Raw genomic sequence first — 17,702 nt, forward strand, 5'->3', positions numbered from 1 at the left:
TATGTACTTTTCTACTGAAGGTGTAGAAACCATTAAAAATATAACCAACACTTATTAAAATAGTTTTTTGGAAAAGTTAATACATTCAAGTGGTTCCCCTTCTCTCCCCAAGAAAAGAGTACATAGCAAAAGATCTTCCGTCCCCATTCATCTTGTTCCTCTTTCCTACCTCTGTAACCATTATTTGTTTGTCTCTTCCAGAATTTCATTAGGCATATACAAGCCCACACGAATATTCTCATCCCCCATCTGCTTTTACACAAATGATGGCAGTCTGTACACACTCCTCTATATCTTGAAGACCTTTCCATCCCAGTTCATAGAGAGCTTTCACAGTTTCTTAAGCTGCTTACTACCCACTGCATAGATGCACTGTGATTTATTTGACCAGTCTCTAATGATGGACATGTAGATTGCTTCCAGCCTTTTCCTCTTGCAAATAATACCAACCTAAGTACTCATGACATGTGCCAGTTTGCTTTTGTGGAGATACCGTGGCTCATTGAAAGGTACCTACTGCTTGAAATTTCTCGTACATCCTTCCCTTCTTCCTCATCTCCTTACTCCTATCCTTCCTGCCTTTCTTCCTTTAAGAATTTCATTCTAAGTTTCAGACCATTGTCCTAGGCTCTGAGGACCAGAGTGGAATAAGACTTCTTGCTTGTGGAAGGAGACAAGATTGGGGATTTCCCTCCAAACACCAAATAGCCTATTATTATTTAGGAATTCTTCCACTTGTAGGTTGGTAATACATACATTTTGGACACATGTTGAATGTATAGAGGAACATCAGTTGACCTTTTGGTAGTTACTTATCACAGAAAATGATACTGAATAAATGAGATGGCATCTTAAGCGTGATTATCTGAGAAACAAGAATAGTCAGGGGACAATACTTATGAAAAATTCCCACTATATATGCACCGTACTAGATAGCGGAATATCCAAGAAAGGCACACATCAATACAGTGAGGAGGCACCTGGGAAAGCTTCCCAAAGAAGTGAAATACTGGAGGGGGTGGGGACATGAATTGGCAAAAGGCAGTTAAGAGGAGACTCCAGGTGGACAGTGCTGGCAGCTGGGAATGGCTGGTGTGAAGGCAAGGAGGTAGGATTCAGAAAGTCACACAGTGGGTTAAGAGAATGGATAAGGTGGGAGGCGGGAGGAGGTGCTTGAGGCAGAGCTTGGGTTTGATGGGTGTGGCTGAGAGATGAGTGGAATCTTCCCTCTTATTTCAAACTCAGACAGCTTTCCCTCAGCCTGAAAAACCCTTCAACGGACCCTGCTGTTTCTAAGCACCATCTTTTCGTCTCTTGCTTTCATTGCCATTTTCCTTTCCTGCTCACCACTACCCAACATTTCATAATTTGACATATCTGTGCTGCTCTAACAGACTACCTGAGACTGGATAATTTACAAAGACAAAGACAAAAGTTTATTTCTCACAGTTCTGGAGTCTGGGAAGGCCAAGATCAAGGCTGTCAGGTTCAGTTTCTAGTGAGGGCTGCATCTTTCAGACGGGAGGGACACTGTGTCCTCACACAACAGAAGAGCGGGGGAGCAAGCTGGCCTAAGGCTTTGGGAGGCCTCTTTTGTAAGGGCCTTAATCCCATAATCCTATTCATGATGGAGGAGCCCTCATGGCCTCATTACCTCTTAAAGGTCCCGCCTCTTAATATCATCACATTGACAACACTGAATTTTGGAGGAGTTACATTCAAGCCGTAGCAACCTATGACCCCAGGATTGGACAAAAACTTCCCACAGTAGGATACCAATGATGCCCTTCTAGCCAAGTGCAGTGGCTTCTCCTCAGGCCTCATCCTATTATGATTGGATACTGGATTTTCTTCTTTGGTTTAGATGACCCTAAAATATTTGCTCTTCTTTCTTAATGTATTTGTTTCCTGTGGTGGTTCTGCTTTTCCTTGCTTGATATGTCTTGAGTATCTAGATAAGACAATCTAGAAAACCCAGGCCTTACCATTGCTTTTGATTTTTATTTCATCTGCCACATACCTCAGTCTCATGGTTTTGAATATCCCCTTTTTGTTGATGTCTACCAACTTCATATCTCCAATCCTGAGCTCACCTTTCATTACCCAGAACTGCCAACGTAACAGTTCAGCTTGGAGAGGCCCTGTCATTTCCAGGGCACAGTTTCTGAAACCAGACTTGCCTCTGCTCCCTGTTTCCAGTTCTCCAGCCTCACTCCCCTGCATCTCTAGCTTCCAGGCACTAAGGACTCTGGACTTTTTGTTGAGCCTCCTCTTTCAGCCATTCTTCCCTGTTCACTTCCTCGCCTGCTATCTTGCCCACACCTTCAGTATGCACCTGGAGTTTGTTTTGTTAGCTTCTGTAATTAGATGACACATAGGAACTCCTTTACTGCATGACATTGGAAAAAAACACTTTGGAATGACTACTTATTTTTACATCTGTGCTTGGAAAGCCTCCTTGAATGCTGTAGTTAAGAAAATGGGTTAGCTGTTTCTTTCTATCAGAGACTAAGGTAACTACTTTTTTGTATTTTCTTGATGATGAAAATATGAATGATGAGTGTTTGCATTAGAGAGACATTTTGATCATTTCAGAATAATGCTTAGGAGAGGGAAAATTTTATTTTTAGAATTTCTGAACTTAAAATATGTTGGCCTTCAACTTCTCTGTTACTATGTGAATGGGGCACTGATAAGAGACACCTCTGTAGTAGTTTGAAGTCTGAAGTATGGGCCTGGGCCTAAAAATTGTGCCTGCCATGCATATTTTATGGGCCAAGTTTCCATGCACAGAGCTCCTGTTAGCAGTGAGATGGTGAGCTGTGCCATGCCTGGATTCACAGTGCTATTGGACAGGTTTTAACTGCCTCTTGCTGTTCTGGAAATTTTGGACCATCCCCTCCCCTGCAAGCCTGGGTAAGTTAGATGCCTCACCTCTGGGGTCCCCTGGCACCCTGCGTAAAACTCTCCTATAGCACTTTCCACGCTGTACTGTAATTAACGTTTGTCTTTGTTTTTGACTAGACTGATAGTACCTTGTATTGAAACGTATCTTTGTATTCATCTTTGTCTTTCAACATATCCTTGCGCAAAAGTGACATTTCATGTTTGTTTAATGAATACGTGAACGAATGACTGAATGAATGAATGAGTTACTGGACCTGTTAATGGTATCAGCTCTTTGAGGCTGGAAGATTTATGTATCATAGGCTTTTGTGATATGCATTTTTTTCTTTAAAGTTTCCTTGCTTCATGATTGAATTAAACATCCAAGTCAAGACAATGAAATAGATGAGATAGATTATTTAAATATGTGAGGCTGGCACTAGGTATGGGTGTGGGCATTCTGACAAATGATGTGTTGTGAAGTAGGTTCTGTCCACAGTCTTGAGTAGGAGGCTGCCTCTTGGTGGGAATGGGTTCTGGATTGTTTTCAGTGCATTTCTTTTTGGACTGTCCCATGACATCCTGTTGCCTTCCTTTTGTTGATCAAAATGGGATCTGTGTTTTGGAATATATGGGAGGGTTTTCTGCTCTTCCACAGATCTGCTCCGGGGTTTGTTGTAGAGCTGAATCAGGTGGATGAGAGGAACATACGTCATACCTTCTATTCAGCTGCAGACTAACTTTTTTTTTCCTTCAACCAGCCTGCATGGTATACTTAACAATCTGAGATCAAAATATGCCAAGCAAATAAAGCAGTTTCAGGAGGAGAACCAGTCTCTAACCTCGGACTACAAACGTCTTGTGATGCAATTCAAGGAGCTACAGAAAGCCATGAGGTATCTTAAGGACTTGGTCCTAAGGCACTCATCCTAGCATAGAGGTGACGGGGATGGAGTTTGTACAGGCTGTGATTTCGTTGGACTTGATGTCACCAGCTATTTTGGGGCTGGACCAGGCACTAGTTAACCTTTTGTGGTGTGTTCCCCTGGCCCTTCACTTGCGTGTCACCTGCCTTTTCTTGAGATGTGTTGGGATGGCTTCCAGTTTATCGTAAGTGGGAATCAGCTGCTCAGGGATGGGGCCAGGCCCAGGAGTTAGCACAGCTCGTTTTCATATTCCTGCCCTGCTGCTAATTGAGGGGACCCTGGCCAGGTCCTGGGGGCCAGCTGGCCATGCTCTGTGACTCTCCTTCACAGGCATTCTGCTCTTATTGATGATAAGAAGTTTCGGGAGGTTTGGCTGGTGAATGAAGAGGAGGCGAAGGACCTAATAGCCAGAGCCTTTGATGTGGACAGGATCATCCACACCCATCATCTGGGGCTTCCCTGGGCAGCACCTGATTTCTGGTTCCTGAAGAATGTCGGGCCTATTTCTCAGCAGCCCCAGAAGTCCGCCACACAGATAGTAGAAGAAATGCTTATGCGCACAGGTGACTAGAACATTGTCATAGAGCCTTAGAGCTGGAGGAGCCCCCTGAGAACATCGGGTCAAGCCAGTCATGTTAGAGATAGTCTAGGGAGGAGGGGGAAGAGTATGATTACTGGTACAGCTTTTAAGTCTCCTCTAATTTATAGCCCTGCTGTCTCCCCTGTATTATAAACTGGCAGTTAGGTCTAGAAGCTTGATCACATACAGGTCCAATTTATTTTTGCTAAGTACACTATTGTGTAGTACCTCCATCGGGATAAACTAATGTTAAATTGTCTCTCTTTTTGTGATATTAGCAACCGTTGCTAATCATTGTCTAAGATCCATTAACTGTATTAGGGATTGCAAAATGGTGATATGTTAAATTCTATTCTTGTGTCTTTATTTAACAGAATACTTCTTAAAAGAAAATCTTCCCTTCATCAGCAATTTGCTACCCTGAGATAGTCTGTATATGAAAAGCAGGATAGATGCTTATTTTTTCTCTGTTTACCAGTTTTCAAAATAATGGGTTGGGCCTCTAGCACCTTCCAAAGGTACCAATGAGTTTTTAAAAAATATTATGAATGCACGAGTTTAAACAAATTTGATGTATTTTAGTTTACTAAAGTAATTATCCTTATTGAGGCTCAAATTGTTCCATCTTTGGCTAGTGGAAATCTTCATATTGGCTTCTGGGTCCTTTTGACTCAGCCCTAGTAGGTAGGTAGGTATTTATTTATTTATTTATTTATTTATTTATTTATTTATTTATTTTTGAGACAGAGTCTCACTCTGTTGCCAGGCTGGATTGCAGTGGCGCGATCTCGGCTCACTGCAACCTCCGCCTCCCGGGTTCAAGCAATTCCTCTGCCTCAGCCTCCCGCGTAGCTGGGACTACAGGTGCACACTGCCACACCCGGCTAATTCTGTATATTTTTAGTAGAGACGGGGTTTCACCATATTGGCCAGGATGGTCTCCATCTCCTGACTTCGTGATCCCCCCACCTCAGCCTCCCAAAATGCTGGGATTACAAGTGTGAGCCACCGCGCTTGGCCAGCCCTAGTAGTTTTGTTTTTTTTTTTAATAGCATCCTGGCTTTCCAGAATGACCAGGTGTTCAAGGCACACATTATACTTTTCCTGCCTCAAGTCTGGAATCAGCCATTTCTCCAAGGATACCCTGGTCCTTTTAAATAGGGAATTTTTTTAAATTTAATTTAATTTTATTTTTTAGATGGTCTCACTCTGTTACCCAGGCTGGAGTGCAGTGGTGGGATCTCGGCTCACTGCAACCTCTGCCTACCAGGCTTCAGCAATCCTCCCACCTCTGCCTCTCGAGTAGCTGGGACCAAAGACTCATGCCACCATGCCCAGCTAATTTTTGTATTTTTTTGTAGAGACAGGGATTTGCCATGTTGCCCAGGCTGGTCTCAAGCTCCTGGGCTCAAGCGATTCCTTCCCAGAGTGCTGGGATTACAGGCGTGCGTCCCCTGCCTGCCCAGGGAGCGGTATTTGGAAACCACGCTGTGGGTGCTGGGTGCTTATTGTGTGGGATTGGCCATTGTTTCTAGGCCTTTTCAGTGGACAGAGCTGAGAGTATAGAATTTCTTTTTTTTGGTAATAAAATAAATCATGAGTTCATCCTAATATCTCCTCATCAACAGGATGCCAGGATTTTTATTTAACAGTATCAAAGTGTGTCCCTTTTCTTCCAACTTGAAAATCTTAGTGCTCAGTGACTTCAAAATAATGAATCACATGCCTTCCCCACAGCACCACAGAACTGTCTCAGAGGAAAATATCAGCCCTGCCACCAACAAATGATTACTAAAGACAGTTTACACTGTTTCATGGTTCCTTTTATTCTTAAAATGTGTCCCTCCAGGGATGTACGACAGATTGCTATATTTTAAAGTCACGTGGGGCCAGGCGCGATGGCTCACCCCTGTAATCCCAGCACTTTGGGAGGCCAAGGTGGGCGGATCACCTGAGGTCAGGAATTCGAAACCAGACTGGCCAACATGGCAAAACCCTGTCTCTACTAAAAATACAAAAAATTAGCTGGTCATGGCACACGCCTGTAATCCCAGCTACTCAGGAGGCTGAGGCAGGAGAAGCACTTGAATCTGGGAGGTGGAGGTTGTAGTGAGCCAAGATTGCACCACTGCACTCCAGGCTGAGCAACAGGGTGAGCCTCTTTCTCCAAAAAATAAAAAATTAAAAAAATTAAAAAAAATAAAAATAGGCCGGGCACAGTGGCTCACGCCTGTAATCCCAGCAATTTGGGAGGCCAAGACGGGCGGATCATGAGGTCAGGAGTTCGAGACCAGCCTGACCAACATGGTGAAACCCTGTCTCTACTAAAAATACAAAAATTAGCTGGGCGTGGTGGTGCGCGGCTGTAATTCCAGCTACTCAGGAGGCTGAGGCAGGAGAATTGCTTGAACCCGGGAGGTGGAGGTTGCAGTGAGCCGAGATTACACCACTGCACTGCAGCCTGGGTGACAGAGCGAGACTCTGTCTCAATAAATAAACAAATAAATAAAAATAAATGCACTTGGAATAGTTTCTGTGTGGTTATATTACCAGCTTGATACACATATAGGTATTTTTGTTTCATTTTACTTTTGATTATTAGGGATTGGTTTTTTACAATTTAATTATGTTTTTTGTTTGTTTTGTTTTTGTTTTTTTGGGACAGACTCTCACTCTGTTGCCCAGGCTGGAGTGCAGTGGCACAATCTTGGCTCACTGCAACCTCCGCCTCCTGGGTTCAAGCGATTCTCCTGCCTCAGCCTCCTGAGTAGCTGGGATTACAGGTGCGCGCCGCCATGCCCAGCTAATTTTTGTATTTTTAGCAGAGACAGGGTTTTGCCATGTTGGCCAGGCTGGTCTCGAACTCCCGACCTCAAGTGATCCACCTGCCTCGGCCTCCCAAAGTGCTGGGATTACAGGCGTGAGCCAGTGCGCCTGGCCTAAAAATTTAATTTTAATTAAGAAAATTTTTGGCTCTTGCTGTCAGCTATCAGTTCTTGCTGTTAATATTTCTCTGGGCCGGGTGCCGTGGCTCATGCCTGTAATCTCAGCACTTTGGGAGGCCGAGGCAGGCAGATCACTTGAGCTCAGGAGTTCGAGACCAGCCTGGCCAATGTGGCGAAACCCCATCTCTATGAAAAACACAGCAATTAGCCAGGTGTCGCAGCGGGTGTCTGTAATCCCAGCTACTTGGGAGGCTGAGGGAGGACAATCACTTGAACCCAGGAGGCAGAGGTTGCAGTGAGCCGAGATCACACCACTGCACTCCAGCCTGGGTGACAGAGCGAGACTTCATCTCAAAAAAAAAAAAAAAAAAAAAAAAATTATCTGTGAATGTGCAAAGCCACCTGCCCCTGCTTTGAGTTGGCTGCTTCTATCTAATCTGTTGCAGGTTTAGAAACCATATAGCCACTTGCTAGATCATCTCTGAAATAAGAATAAATGGGCTCACACTCTCCCTCCCACTTCCTGGTTCATGGCTGGATTTTGAGTATGATGTTTCCAGGTAGACGCAATTTGGAAAAGTAGGGCATTACAGCCTGGCTGGGAATGGCCGAGTTCTCCAGGTGGTCTCTGATTCCGACCCCCTAGCCCGCCTTCCCCACACGTAATAGGCTTTTTTCATCATAAAGAGACTGTGAGAATGCCTCACAGAGGCTTTTTAAGAGGTACATTTTCTCAAGGAAAGCCATCTGACTGTTTCTCAGAGTCAACTAGCTCCAGAAATTATCGTCTTTTTCTTTCTCTCTCTCCTCCCCATGACCCATCTGCAGAAGAGGAGGAGGCAGAAGAGGCCACCTCGGAACCAGAGTCCTACCTGGACCTGCCGAAGCAAATTTCTGAAAAAACTACCAAGAGGATCCTGATGCTCCTGTGTGATGAGTCGGTGAGGCCAGGTGGGGGCTGCAGCAGAGGGACTCATGGGGGTGTGCAGCTTCTAGGGCCTCTGCTGGGCCAGTGCTAGCCTGGAGTCAGGAGTGGGCCAGTCCTCCCCTGGCCGAGCCCAGGGTTGGGCCCTGAGGAGCAGAGTCAGGGTGGCCCCTGGACTTCAGGGCCGGTTCATAGAGGCCTTGCCTCCAAGCTGGCCCAGCTGGAAAATGGGTCTAACCTTGGTTGGCCAGCATGGCATAGTTTAGGCCAGCTGGGGGGCTCCTGCCAGCTTGAAATGATGCTGCTTCTGAGACAGAAGTTGCACCAGCTCACCTCCATGAACCAACTTGCTAAGTGATGTGGCCACACTGACATGGCCCTTCTCAGGGGCTCGTTTTGGGGGTTACTCTGGGTATGTTAGGATTTGGATGTCTGCATTACGTGTTAGCAAACATGATTAGACTTAGAATAAAAGCTGCATTGAGCTGGTTCAGCTGGAGGTTGGGTTGTGGTCAAACATGGGCAGTGTTGGTTTGGATCTTACGGTTCCGAAGTGGGTGTTCTTTTGGGATAGTGAGGGCAGTTGCCTTTGGCTGGCTCCTGCCACTGAGGGCAGCTGCTGCTGAAGGGGTCAGGTGGCAGGTTCTGCCCTCTGAACCTGCAGCTGGACGCAGAGGCCACCTCCCCATGGAGCCCTCCTCCAGGCATCCCAGCTCAGAGCGGGCACCGCGTCTGCTCAGCCGCCCTCTCCCCTCCACTGCATGTGTGCTGTGTTTTGGTTTGGGATGCCCACTGCCCTCCATGCCTCCCTGTCCTGCTGCTGTGTTCTGTAGATATTTGGGGACAAGACTATGGGTGAAGCAGGAGCCTGTGACTGGGTCAGCTTTGGACTGTGGTGGGGGCCTCAGGAGTTTTCCCAGTGGCTTGTGGGTGAGGTGGGTTGGTGCCCTTCTGGGTAGGAAAAGCTAAGTCTGTGGTGAGGATGGGCTTTGTCCCTGGCCTTGCTTGTCCCTGGCCTTGCTCCCTGGGGAGGGGGGTGTTCATGGGCACCCCAAGAAGGCTTTGCTGGGGCCCACTGCTGGCCCCCATCCCTGGGCGTCTGCTCCGTGGCATGGTCCCTGGAGTGTTACACAGGGGGCAGCTGCAGACCCTGGTACTCGCTCCTGAAACCTGTCCCCGACAGGAGGTGCTTTCTTCCTTCTCCCAAGGGGTTCCTCATAGAGAGCAAGCTGCTGAGTCTTCTCCTGCCCCTGGAGCAGAATGAATGCTATCTGCTGAGGCTGGATGCCATCTTCTCCGTGAGTCCAACGGGGCTGGGAGGACACGGGCGGGGCTGCACCCTGCCATGTTCCCAGATGGCCCTGCCATTGCCTCAACCCTGGCAGTGGATGAGGGTCTACCGGGGCTTCCCCTGCTCCCTGTCACATCCTTCCCTTAACCTGCCCTCCACACAATACATTGGTCTCCGACTCACTGCAGTGTCTCCCACCCCTGCCCCTTCCTCTACTAGCATCTTCCTCTCAGGTTGTAGGTTCTCCCTGACACCCCCAAACTCAAATCTGTTGCAGCCCCGCTTGGCATCCTCACAGCCGTGGGATCCGTATGGAGCAGTACCTGGCTCTATGAGCATTGTTTCTGTGTGTTCTGATGTGTGTGTCCCCAAGTTCACAGTCGCTTCCCAGCGTTGGATGAATGCCCTCCACAAGCCAAGCCTCCTGCTCTTAGGAGCTGAGCATCTGTCAGCTGCCCAAGCCCATGGCCTCTTTGATGAGGTGTTTGAGCAACCATCCTGTTTTTTGCCCCAGGCCCTTGGAATTGAAAGTGAGGATGACTTGTATAAACTGGTGAACTTCTTCCTTAAATATCGAGCTCACCGTTTATCTTCCAGCCTCCAGGTAAGGCAAGGTGCAAAGAGAAGAAAGCATTTTCTTTCTTATTTATTTATTTACTTATTTATTTTATTATACGTTAATTTCTGGGTTACATGTGCAGAATGTGCAGGTTTGTTACATAGGTATACACGTGCCCTGGTGGTTTGCTGCACCCATCAACCTGTCACCTACCTTAGATATTTCTCCTAATGTTATCCCTCTCCCTAGCCCCCCACCCCACCGACAGGCCCGGGTGTGTGATGTTTCCCTCTCTGTGTCCATGTGTTCTCATTGTTCAACTCCCATTTATGAGTGAGAACATGCGGTGTTTGGTTTTCTGATCTTGTGATCGTTTGCTGAGAATGATGATTTCCAGCTTCATCCATGTCCCTGCATTATCAATTCTCCCGAAGCCCCCAGAGCACAGTGCTGCCTTTGAGTAGTATTTCTGGAGAAATAGTGGGGCTTTTATGTCAGGTATAGCTAACTTAGCATTTCCCTTATTGTTTATCAATTTGTCTCTTTGTAAAGGGAAGAATGGCTCGGGGGTGATATGCTGTTCTTATAGTGAGGCCCAAGGAATCTTTTCCTGCACCCTCCCTCAAAACCAGGTCTCAGCCACTGTGAGACCAGAGCCCACCAGGTTCTGAATATTTTGATCCTTAACACTTTCCCGCAAGGCAGGGCCCATTTGTCCTACATATCTTGATTGTAATTGATTTCAGAAGGTGAATCAAATATTAACTATTTTAAATAAGTTGCCATATTAAAAGTCATATAACATTGTAATTTAAAAATGAAAAATGTTTTTAGTACTGCTAGCCCAAAGCTGAGTATCCTGACATGCCTCTAAAAAGAGTTGGCTGGGCTAGGCACAGTGGCTCATGCCTATAGTTCCAGCTACTTGGGATGCTCAATTTAGCCCAGGAGGTTGAGGCTGCAGTGAGCCATGATTGCACCACTGCACTTCAGCCTGGGTGACAGAGTGTGAGACACTGTCTCTAAGGGAAAAAAAACAGAAAAGAAAAAAAAGAGTTGGCGGAATGGACAAAACCACAAAGCCATAAAGGGAATAAAAGCTATATTTGACTACAGAATTTAAAAACAATTCTGTAGTGCAAAAATCATGATAAGCAAAGTTAAGAGATGAATGACAAGCTGCAGAGAAATATTTTCAACTCATATCATAGTTAAGGCATTTCCTTAATATATAAAGAGCTCTCAGAAATCAATAAGAAAAAGACCAACAACAAAAGGAACAGATAACAAATATGAATGTATAACTCCTAGAAGAGGCAATACAGGTAACTCTTAAACATATAAAAAGATAATCAGCCTTCCTTGTAATAAGAGAAATGCAAATTAAAATGCCTGATTTCCATTTTGCCAACCTGTTATGTTGGCAAAAAAAAAAAAAAAGCTTGATAACACAGCAAGTATAACATAGTGATGACTGAGGTGTAGAAAACAGGCACACTCATAAGTTACTGGTAGGAGTATAAATTGTAACCTCCATTGAGGACAGTTTGGCAGTATCAATTACAAAACTATATACATTTTACTCTGAAATTCTTCTTTTTTTTTTTTGAGACAGAGTCTCACTCTGTTGCCCAGGCTGGAGTGCAGTGGCACGATCTCGGCTCACTACAACCTCCACCTCCCAGGTTCAAGCCATTCTTCTGCCTCAGCCTCCCGAGTAGCTGGGATTGATTACAGGCGCCTGCCACTATGCCCGGCTAATTTTTGTATTTTTAGTAGAGACGTGGTTTCACCATGTTGGCCAGGCTGGTCTCGAACTCCTGACCTCAAATGATCTGCCCACCAATGATCTGCCCACCTTGGCCTCTGAAATTCTTCTTCTAGGATTTTATTCTCTAAATATATCTCATTACATTTGAAATGGTGTATTTATTGGCTGGGCGCGGTGGCTCACGCCTGTAATCCCAGCACTTTGGAAGGCCGAGGCGGGTGGATCACGAGGTCGGGAGATCGAGACCATCCTGGCTAACACAGTGAAACTCCGTCTCTACTAAAAATACAAAAAATTCTCCGGGCGTGGTGGCGGGCACCTGTAGTCCCAGCTACTCCGGAGGCTGAGGCAGGAGAATGACGTGAGCCCAGGGGGCGAAGCTTGCAGCGAGCGGAGATCGCAACACTGCACTCCAGCTTGGGTGACAGAGCGAGACTCCGTCTCAAAAAAGAAATGGTGTATTTATGGTAGCTGATTCACTGTACATTGTTTGAAATGGCAGAAGATTCGAAACAACCTAAATGTCCATTGTTGAGGAATCTATTTAGTAATATATGGTATGTCTACACGATGGGGTACTATAAAACTGTGGGAAAAAACCAAAGTTCTTTATGTATTCACATGAAAAGATATCTAAGGTTTATTGGTAAGTGAAAAAGCAAACTACAGAACTCCATTTGTAGTATAGTATCATTGACATCAAAACGAGAAGAAGTATACATGGAAAGGTATGCACATGTATTTATATATAGACATTACATAGGCATACTATTTCCTTGGAAGGAACCATAGGAAACTTGATAGCATTCGTTTGCCTGTGGGAGGTCAACTGCATGAACTGCAAGATAGGAGTAGGAGGAAGACCTTTCAAATGTAACAATTAAAACAAAAATTTAATTTGTATTATGATTCAAAAGAAGATTTATAACATGTAAGCTTTATGAATGTCAATAAGGTGAGCACCTGGGAGCCCGGATTTAGAAACAGAACCTTTCCATTGTCTCGTAGCCTCCTAGTGCCTCTCCCCATCCCATCCCCCTTCTTCCCACGCTTTCTCCTGTTTCTGTCCCTGTGTAAATGTCTCCCTGGGCAAGCTTTCTGTCACTTTCTGTAAGCTTTTCTGGTTTTTCTTCTTCCTGCCTCTCTCTCCATGCTCATGCTCATGTGTCCCCAGCCCACAGTTGTCCTTGCATCTTCCTCCAGATCAAGCCCTGCAGTCAGGCGAGCATGGAGAAGGCGAGCATGGAGGAGACAAGCATAGGGTCAGAATTGGAGCTGGCAGAGCAGACGGAGATGGAAGGAGAAAAGGAAGAAAGCCTGGTGGAAGGGGGGAAGGAGGAAGAGGAGGAGACCCCACCCTGCCCCTGGGTCATCCACCCCAATGATGTCCTCAAGATTCTGGAGGCCTTCGTCATGGGTCTGAAGAAGCCTAGGTGGGCTGCGGGGCTGGAAGGCTTGCCTGAGACCAGAACCAGGCGAGCTGGATGGGCTGGGGAGCCAGGCAGAGCCAGTGAGTGGAGAAGAGTCCGCTGGGCAAGATGCGGGGACTAAGGACAGGGCTATCTGAAGGCGGGCTGGGGCAACCAATCGCTGGACAGAGTCAGGAAAGCAATAGGGCGTAGTGGTGATCTGTGCTTTTTTCACTCATCATTCATTCAGCAGACATGCATTGAAGGCTGCCATGTGTAAGCACTGTGGGGACACTGCCTTGTGATCAGAGCAATGGTCAAAGCACATTCAAGGTGCACTGTTGTTCAGAGAGGAAGTGGCCGTTTCCATTTGGCATGTGAGAGGGTTCTGGGAGGAAAAGTCACCGGAACTGGGTGTTCCCAGGCAGATAAAATGGAGGTAAGGGCATTTCAGGAAATGGCAGCATGGAGAAGGTCTGGTCTGTTCAAGAATCATCACAGGAGGTCTGGCTGGAGTGTCAAGGGCCTGGGAGGTGGCACTGGTGGATGGGGAACTAGCCAGGTCTTGGAGAGCCTTGCCCAATGGGCCCAAGATCTTTGTCTTTACGCCTTGGTGGGTGGGAGCCAGAAAAGGATTTGAAGCAGCTGAAGAGCCATGATTAGCCTTGCATTTTAGAGAGATCATTGTGGCGGCAGGGAAGGGGCGAAGCTGGATACAGGGAGAGCATCAAGAGGCTTGTCCAGGTGGGAGGTGAGGATCCCCCAGATTAAGGCTGTCATGAGGGAATGGAGAGGACATGACTGGATTCAAGTGCTGTTTTGGGTGCGCTGGTGCAAAAGATGGGGAGCTGTAAAGCCAGTGAGGTAAACTGATTGGGAGAGAGAGGGGTGGATGAAGCACTGATTATGCCCTCACGAAGGTACCGGTGGTACCGAGGCAGAATGTTGATGATAAACGTGCGTCCTTTCTGAGAACCAGCCACCGTCTAATAAACTTGGACTGCTGAGTGGAAAGGTGACAGGTGGGAAAGCAGTAGGCCTGTGACTGGCACTGCTTGGGGACCTGGGTAATATCCAATGGACATGACAAACGCTGTGCTCTTGGCCTTCAGGGACTCGCAGACCCTGCCGAGGGTGCAGAAGAATGTGCACAACAACTCCAAGGACTCAGAGTACTGGCAGGCCCTGACCACGGTGATCCCTTCCTCCAAGCAGAACCTCTGGGATGCCCTCTACACAGCCTTGGAGAAGTACCAGTAAGTGTGCATGTCATGGAGCAGGAGGGTGCTGGCGGGCAGGTGAGGAACGGTTGCTGGGAGCAGCCGCGTTTGCTGCCTCCCTGTCCCACTGAACCTGGGAGGGAAGAGCTGCCCTTGGCATCTCCTGTGTGGGTGGATCATGTGGGGCGGTTGGCTCTTGGGCCCTGGCCTGCCTGTTCTGTTCCTGCTAACCTGGCTCACCTGGCAGCTGGGTGAAGAGTGTAGCTTCTGGAGTCTCCCTCCACCTGTAGCCAAAGCAGAAGCACCAAGACCCTGGCCCCTTCTTGGCAGAGGATGGAGGATTCAGTGGGCCTCTAACCGATTTTTCTGTCCAAAGCCTTGTCCTGACCCAGAGGGCCAAGCTGCTGCTGGAAAACAGTTCTCTGGAGCAGCAGAACACAGAGCTGCAGGCGCTACTGCAGCAGTATCTGAACTCCAAGGTGGGCGGCGGGGCCTTTCAAGGAGGGGCAGCAGGAGACAGGGGTGGGGCGGGGGGACTGGAGCTGGGATTAGAGAACGAGGAGTCCCCCCCCTCCCCAGAGGCAAGGGAGTTTTGCGATGTGATGTGAAAAATCAACAGTGGCACCTTGAGACAACTACTGGCCAAAGGAGTAGATCTTGCTTGAAGTCTCCTCTGGGACAGCTCAGGTGTGACAGTGTCTCTTTGATACTGTGGTTTCTGGTGCCAGTGGCCTGCTGGGACTGCTCTGTGTGAAGCAGTGCCACAGCCAGGAGCAGCTCCCCAGCTATAGAGCCTCCAGCTGTGCTCTCTTCTTCCATCCTCACATCTGCTGTGTGAGATGGACAGGGTGGAAACGATGCTCCTCATTTCACAAAAAGAACAATCACAACTTGGAGAGTTTGCAACTCGTCCAGAGCCTGGGCTCTTTCCACCCGCCAGCCCCAGTTCCCTGCCTGAGATATGACTGGAGGGTCATCCTCGCATGGGGGAGGAGGCTCTGCTGGGGCAGATATTCCCTGGCCCCCATCTGTGCCCAACCCTGCAATAGTTGTGGACAATTTTGCCATGGCCTGGCAGGAGGAGGAAGGAAAAAGTCCATTGCTAACATTTCCTGCTTTGCGGGTGTGGGCACCTGCAGCTGGGGTTGTAGGCCAGGAAAGTCATGACACAGCTGTTAGTTGCACACGTGTGAGGTGACTGAGGCCAGCTCCAAGTCCAGCCACAGGGGCTGCGTGGCCCCAGCACAGTCTCAGGTCCCAGGCCACAGCTGAAAGGGGAATGTTGTGGTGAGCCTTGGCCTCATAATGACCCTTGTCCTGTGACAGGACCCAGACATTCTGGATGGTATGGTTCCTGCTTCCACAGATGCTACTGTGTACAAGAGGCTGGGGGAGGAAGAGGTGGGGCAGGCTAGACTGGGGATGGCACGGGTGCGTGGAAAGAGGAGAGGGGAAGACCGCAGAGAATGGATGGGCGGGAGATGAAGAACACTACCAGAGGTCACACCTGGAGCAGAAGCTGAGCAAGAAGGCTCAGGCGTGTCTCCTGCAGGGAGGCAGTCTGTGGGTGTTCAGCATCTCTCAGCTTTGGAGAGGAAGATGCGTGCAGGGCTTCGGAGGCCCATGGGAGAGCCGGCGTGGCTCGCAGCGGGGGCAAAGAAGGAGGGCCCAGGGAAAAATGTAACGACTTTCACCCTTTCTTTTCCAGATCAACTCTGAACTGCAAGTTCCTCCCACTAAGGTGTTGCAGGCACCCACAAAATAGAGCTGGACCTCCAAAGGCTGATGTGTTAGGGCTGGCCTCATGCTGGTGTCTACACTGGAGCTGGCTCATATCACCCACTAGGCTGCACCTGGGCCCACTCCCTGGATTTTCCAGGGCTGTCTTTATAGCCTGTCGAAATAAGGAGCCAGAGGAGTTACCTGTGTCCTGCATTATGATTAAAGCCTTCTAAAAGTTGTGGCTGAATCTCTTTAAAGAGGTCAGGTCCAGCAAGACTAGGCCCTTGCCCCTACCTCTGTGTCATGAGGGGACTTTGCCCCAGGCTCAGATTGTGGTGTGAGTCAGAGGCCGAGGCCAGTGGCGTGGGGCTCCTTTCTTGCTTTCAGGGGAACTGGTTTCTATGGGTGGAGGCTAGAGCTTTTGGGCCCTTGTGGGGTCTTAAGCCTTCAGACTGGCCCCAGACCTGAAGGATTCTTTCGGTGCTTTGGGGGCCCCCGGGCCCAGGCTGGTGTGCCCTTTGGGCTATGGTGTAAGACTCCTCCTGTGGGCAGCCTGGGTGGGCAGCCCTGTGCCTGAGGCCTGCCTTGAACCCTGGGCCACCAGAGGCCACTTGAAGGGGAAAGGCCATGCGAGCCCTGCTGGTACTGAATCCACCAGCCTAGAGAACTGCTGCCTCTGCCCCACCCCTACAGCTCCTCCTCTCAACTTGACCAGTGCAGACCTGTCAGCTCAGTGCTTGACTTCTTTTATTTAGAGAAAAATCACCACTCAAGAAAAGAAAAACAGCCAACAGAAACCCAGACACAGGCAGGGGCAGCACTTGACGGGCCAGCTCCCAGCTGCAGCTGAAAGGGCTGGAAGGGCAAGGGGGGCAGGGGTGGGAGGACAGGGTGTGCCCGGGATGGGGAGTCCCCTCTGCTGCTTCTCATAGCTCCTCAGCTGGGCCTGGAGGCGCTGGCTGGGGCAGAGGGAGCTCTGGGAAGCCATGAAAACCCACAGGCAGGGCAGGCGACGCCCCCAGGAAGTGAGAGGAGCCAAGCAGAGCCCATAGCAGTGGCAGAAGCAGCCGCCCTGGGACCTGTGGGCAGGGTCTGGCCCCTGCTGCGGATCAAGACCGGTGCTATCTGCAGGGGTCACGGTGGGGATAGCTTTTGCTCGTTCATTCTTTTTAAAGCCCTGGGCACTGACCCATGGTCCTTGGTTAATTTCACTAAAGCTTCAATCCTGTACTTGGAAGACCTGGGGAGGGTTTCAGGAGGCTTCCTCTGGAACCTGGGCCTGAAGAAGGGTGGTGCCTCAGCCAGGTGGGGCAAGAGAGACCCATTCCAGGTCCCCACCCCATCCAAGGCTCCCCAGGCCACAGGCAGGGGTCAGAGGGGCAGGACTGGGCAAGCCGCAGCCTGGGGCAGTGAGGACAAGGCGGCCCCGCAAGCAGGAGGCAGGCTCGGCCCAAGGCGTGAAGACTGG

The 17,702-nt window shown here is 48.6% G+C and overlaps 1 protein-coding gene across 4 annotated transcripts in view; it reads left to right on the plus strand.

The window, feature by feature from the left end:
* DRC1 (dynein regulatory complex subunit 1) overlaps window positions 1-16,473 on the plus strand; it is a 54,327-nt gene extending 37,854 nt beyond the window's left edge. For 2 of the 4 annotated variants that reach the window (XM_030799673.1, XM_030799674.1), the window contains 10 exons: window positions 3,648-3,782; window positions 4,143-4,375; window positions 8,166-8,278; window positions 9,096-9,197; window positions 9,471-9,560; window positions 10,068-10,157; window positions 13,087-13,316; window positions 14,405-14,548; window positions 14,889-14,991; window positions 16,221-16,473. In XM_030799673.1, the coding sequence (XP_030655533.1) occupies window positions 3,648-3,782; window positions 4,143-4,375; window positions 8,166-8,278; window positions 9,096-9,197; window positions 9,471-9,560; window positions 10,068-10,157; window positions 13,087-13,316; window positions 14,405-14,548; window positions 14,889-14,991; window positions 16,221-16,277 (1,297 nt within the window). In that variant the 3' untranslated portion in view covers window positions 16,278-16,473. The remainder of the gene's footprint in view (window positions 1-3,647; window positions 3,783-4,142; window positions 4,376-8,165; window positions 8,279-9,095; window positions 9,198-9,470; window positions 9,561-10,067; window positions 10,158-13,086; window positions 13,317-14,404; window positions 14,549-14,888; window positions 14,992-16,220) is intronic. The other 2 variants (XM_030799675.1, XM_030799676.1) reach the window with 2 other exon arrangements.
* Window positions 16,474-17,702: the final 1,229 nt, after the last annotated feature.

The sequence above is a fragment of the Nomascus leucogenys genome, chromosome 19 (assembly GCF_006542625.1).
Source record: "Nomascus leucogenys isolate Asia chromosome 19, Asia_NLE_v1, whole genome shotgun sequence".
Taxonomy (NCBI): domain Eukaryota; kingdom Metazoa; phylum Chordata; class Mammalia; order Primates; family Hylobatidae; genus Nomascus; species Nomascus leucogenys.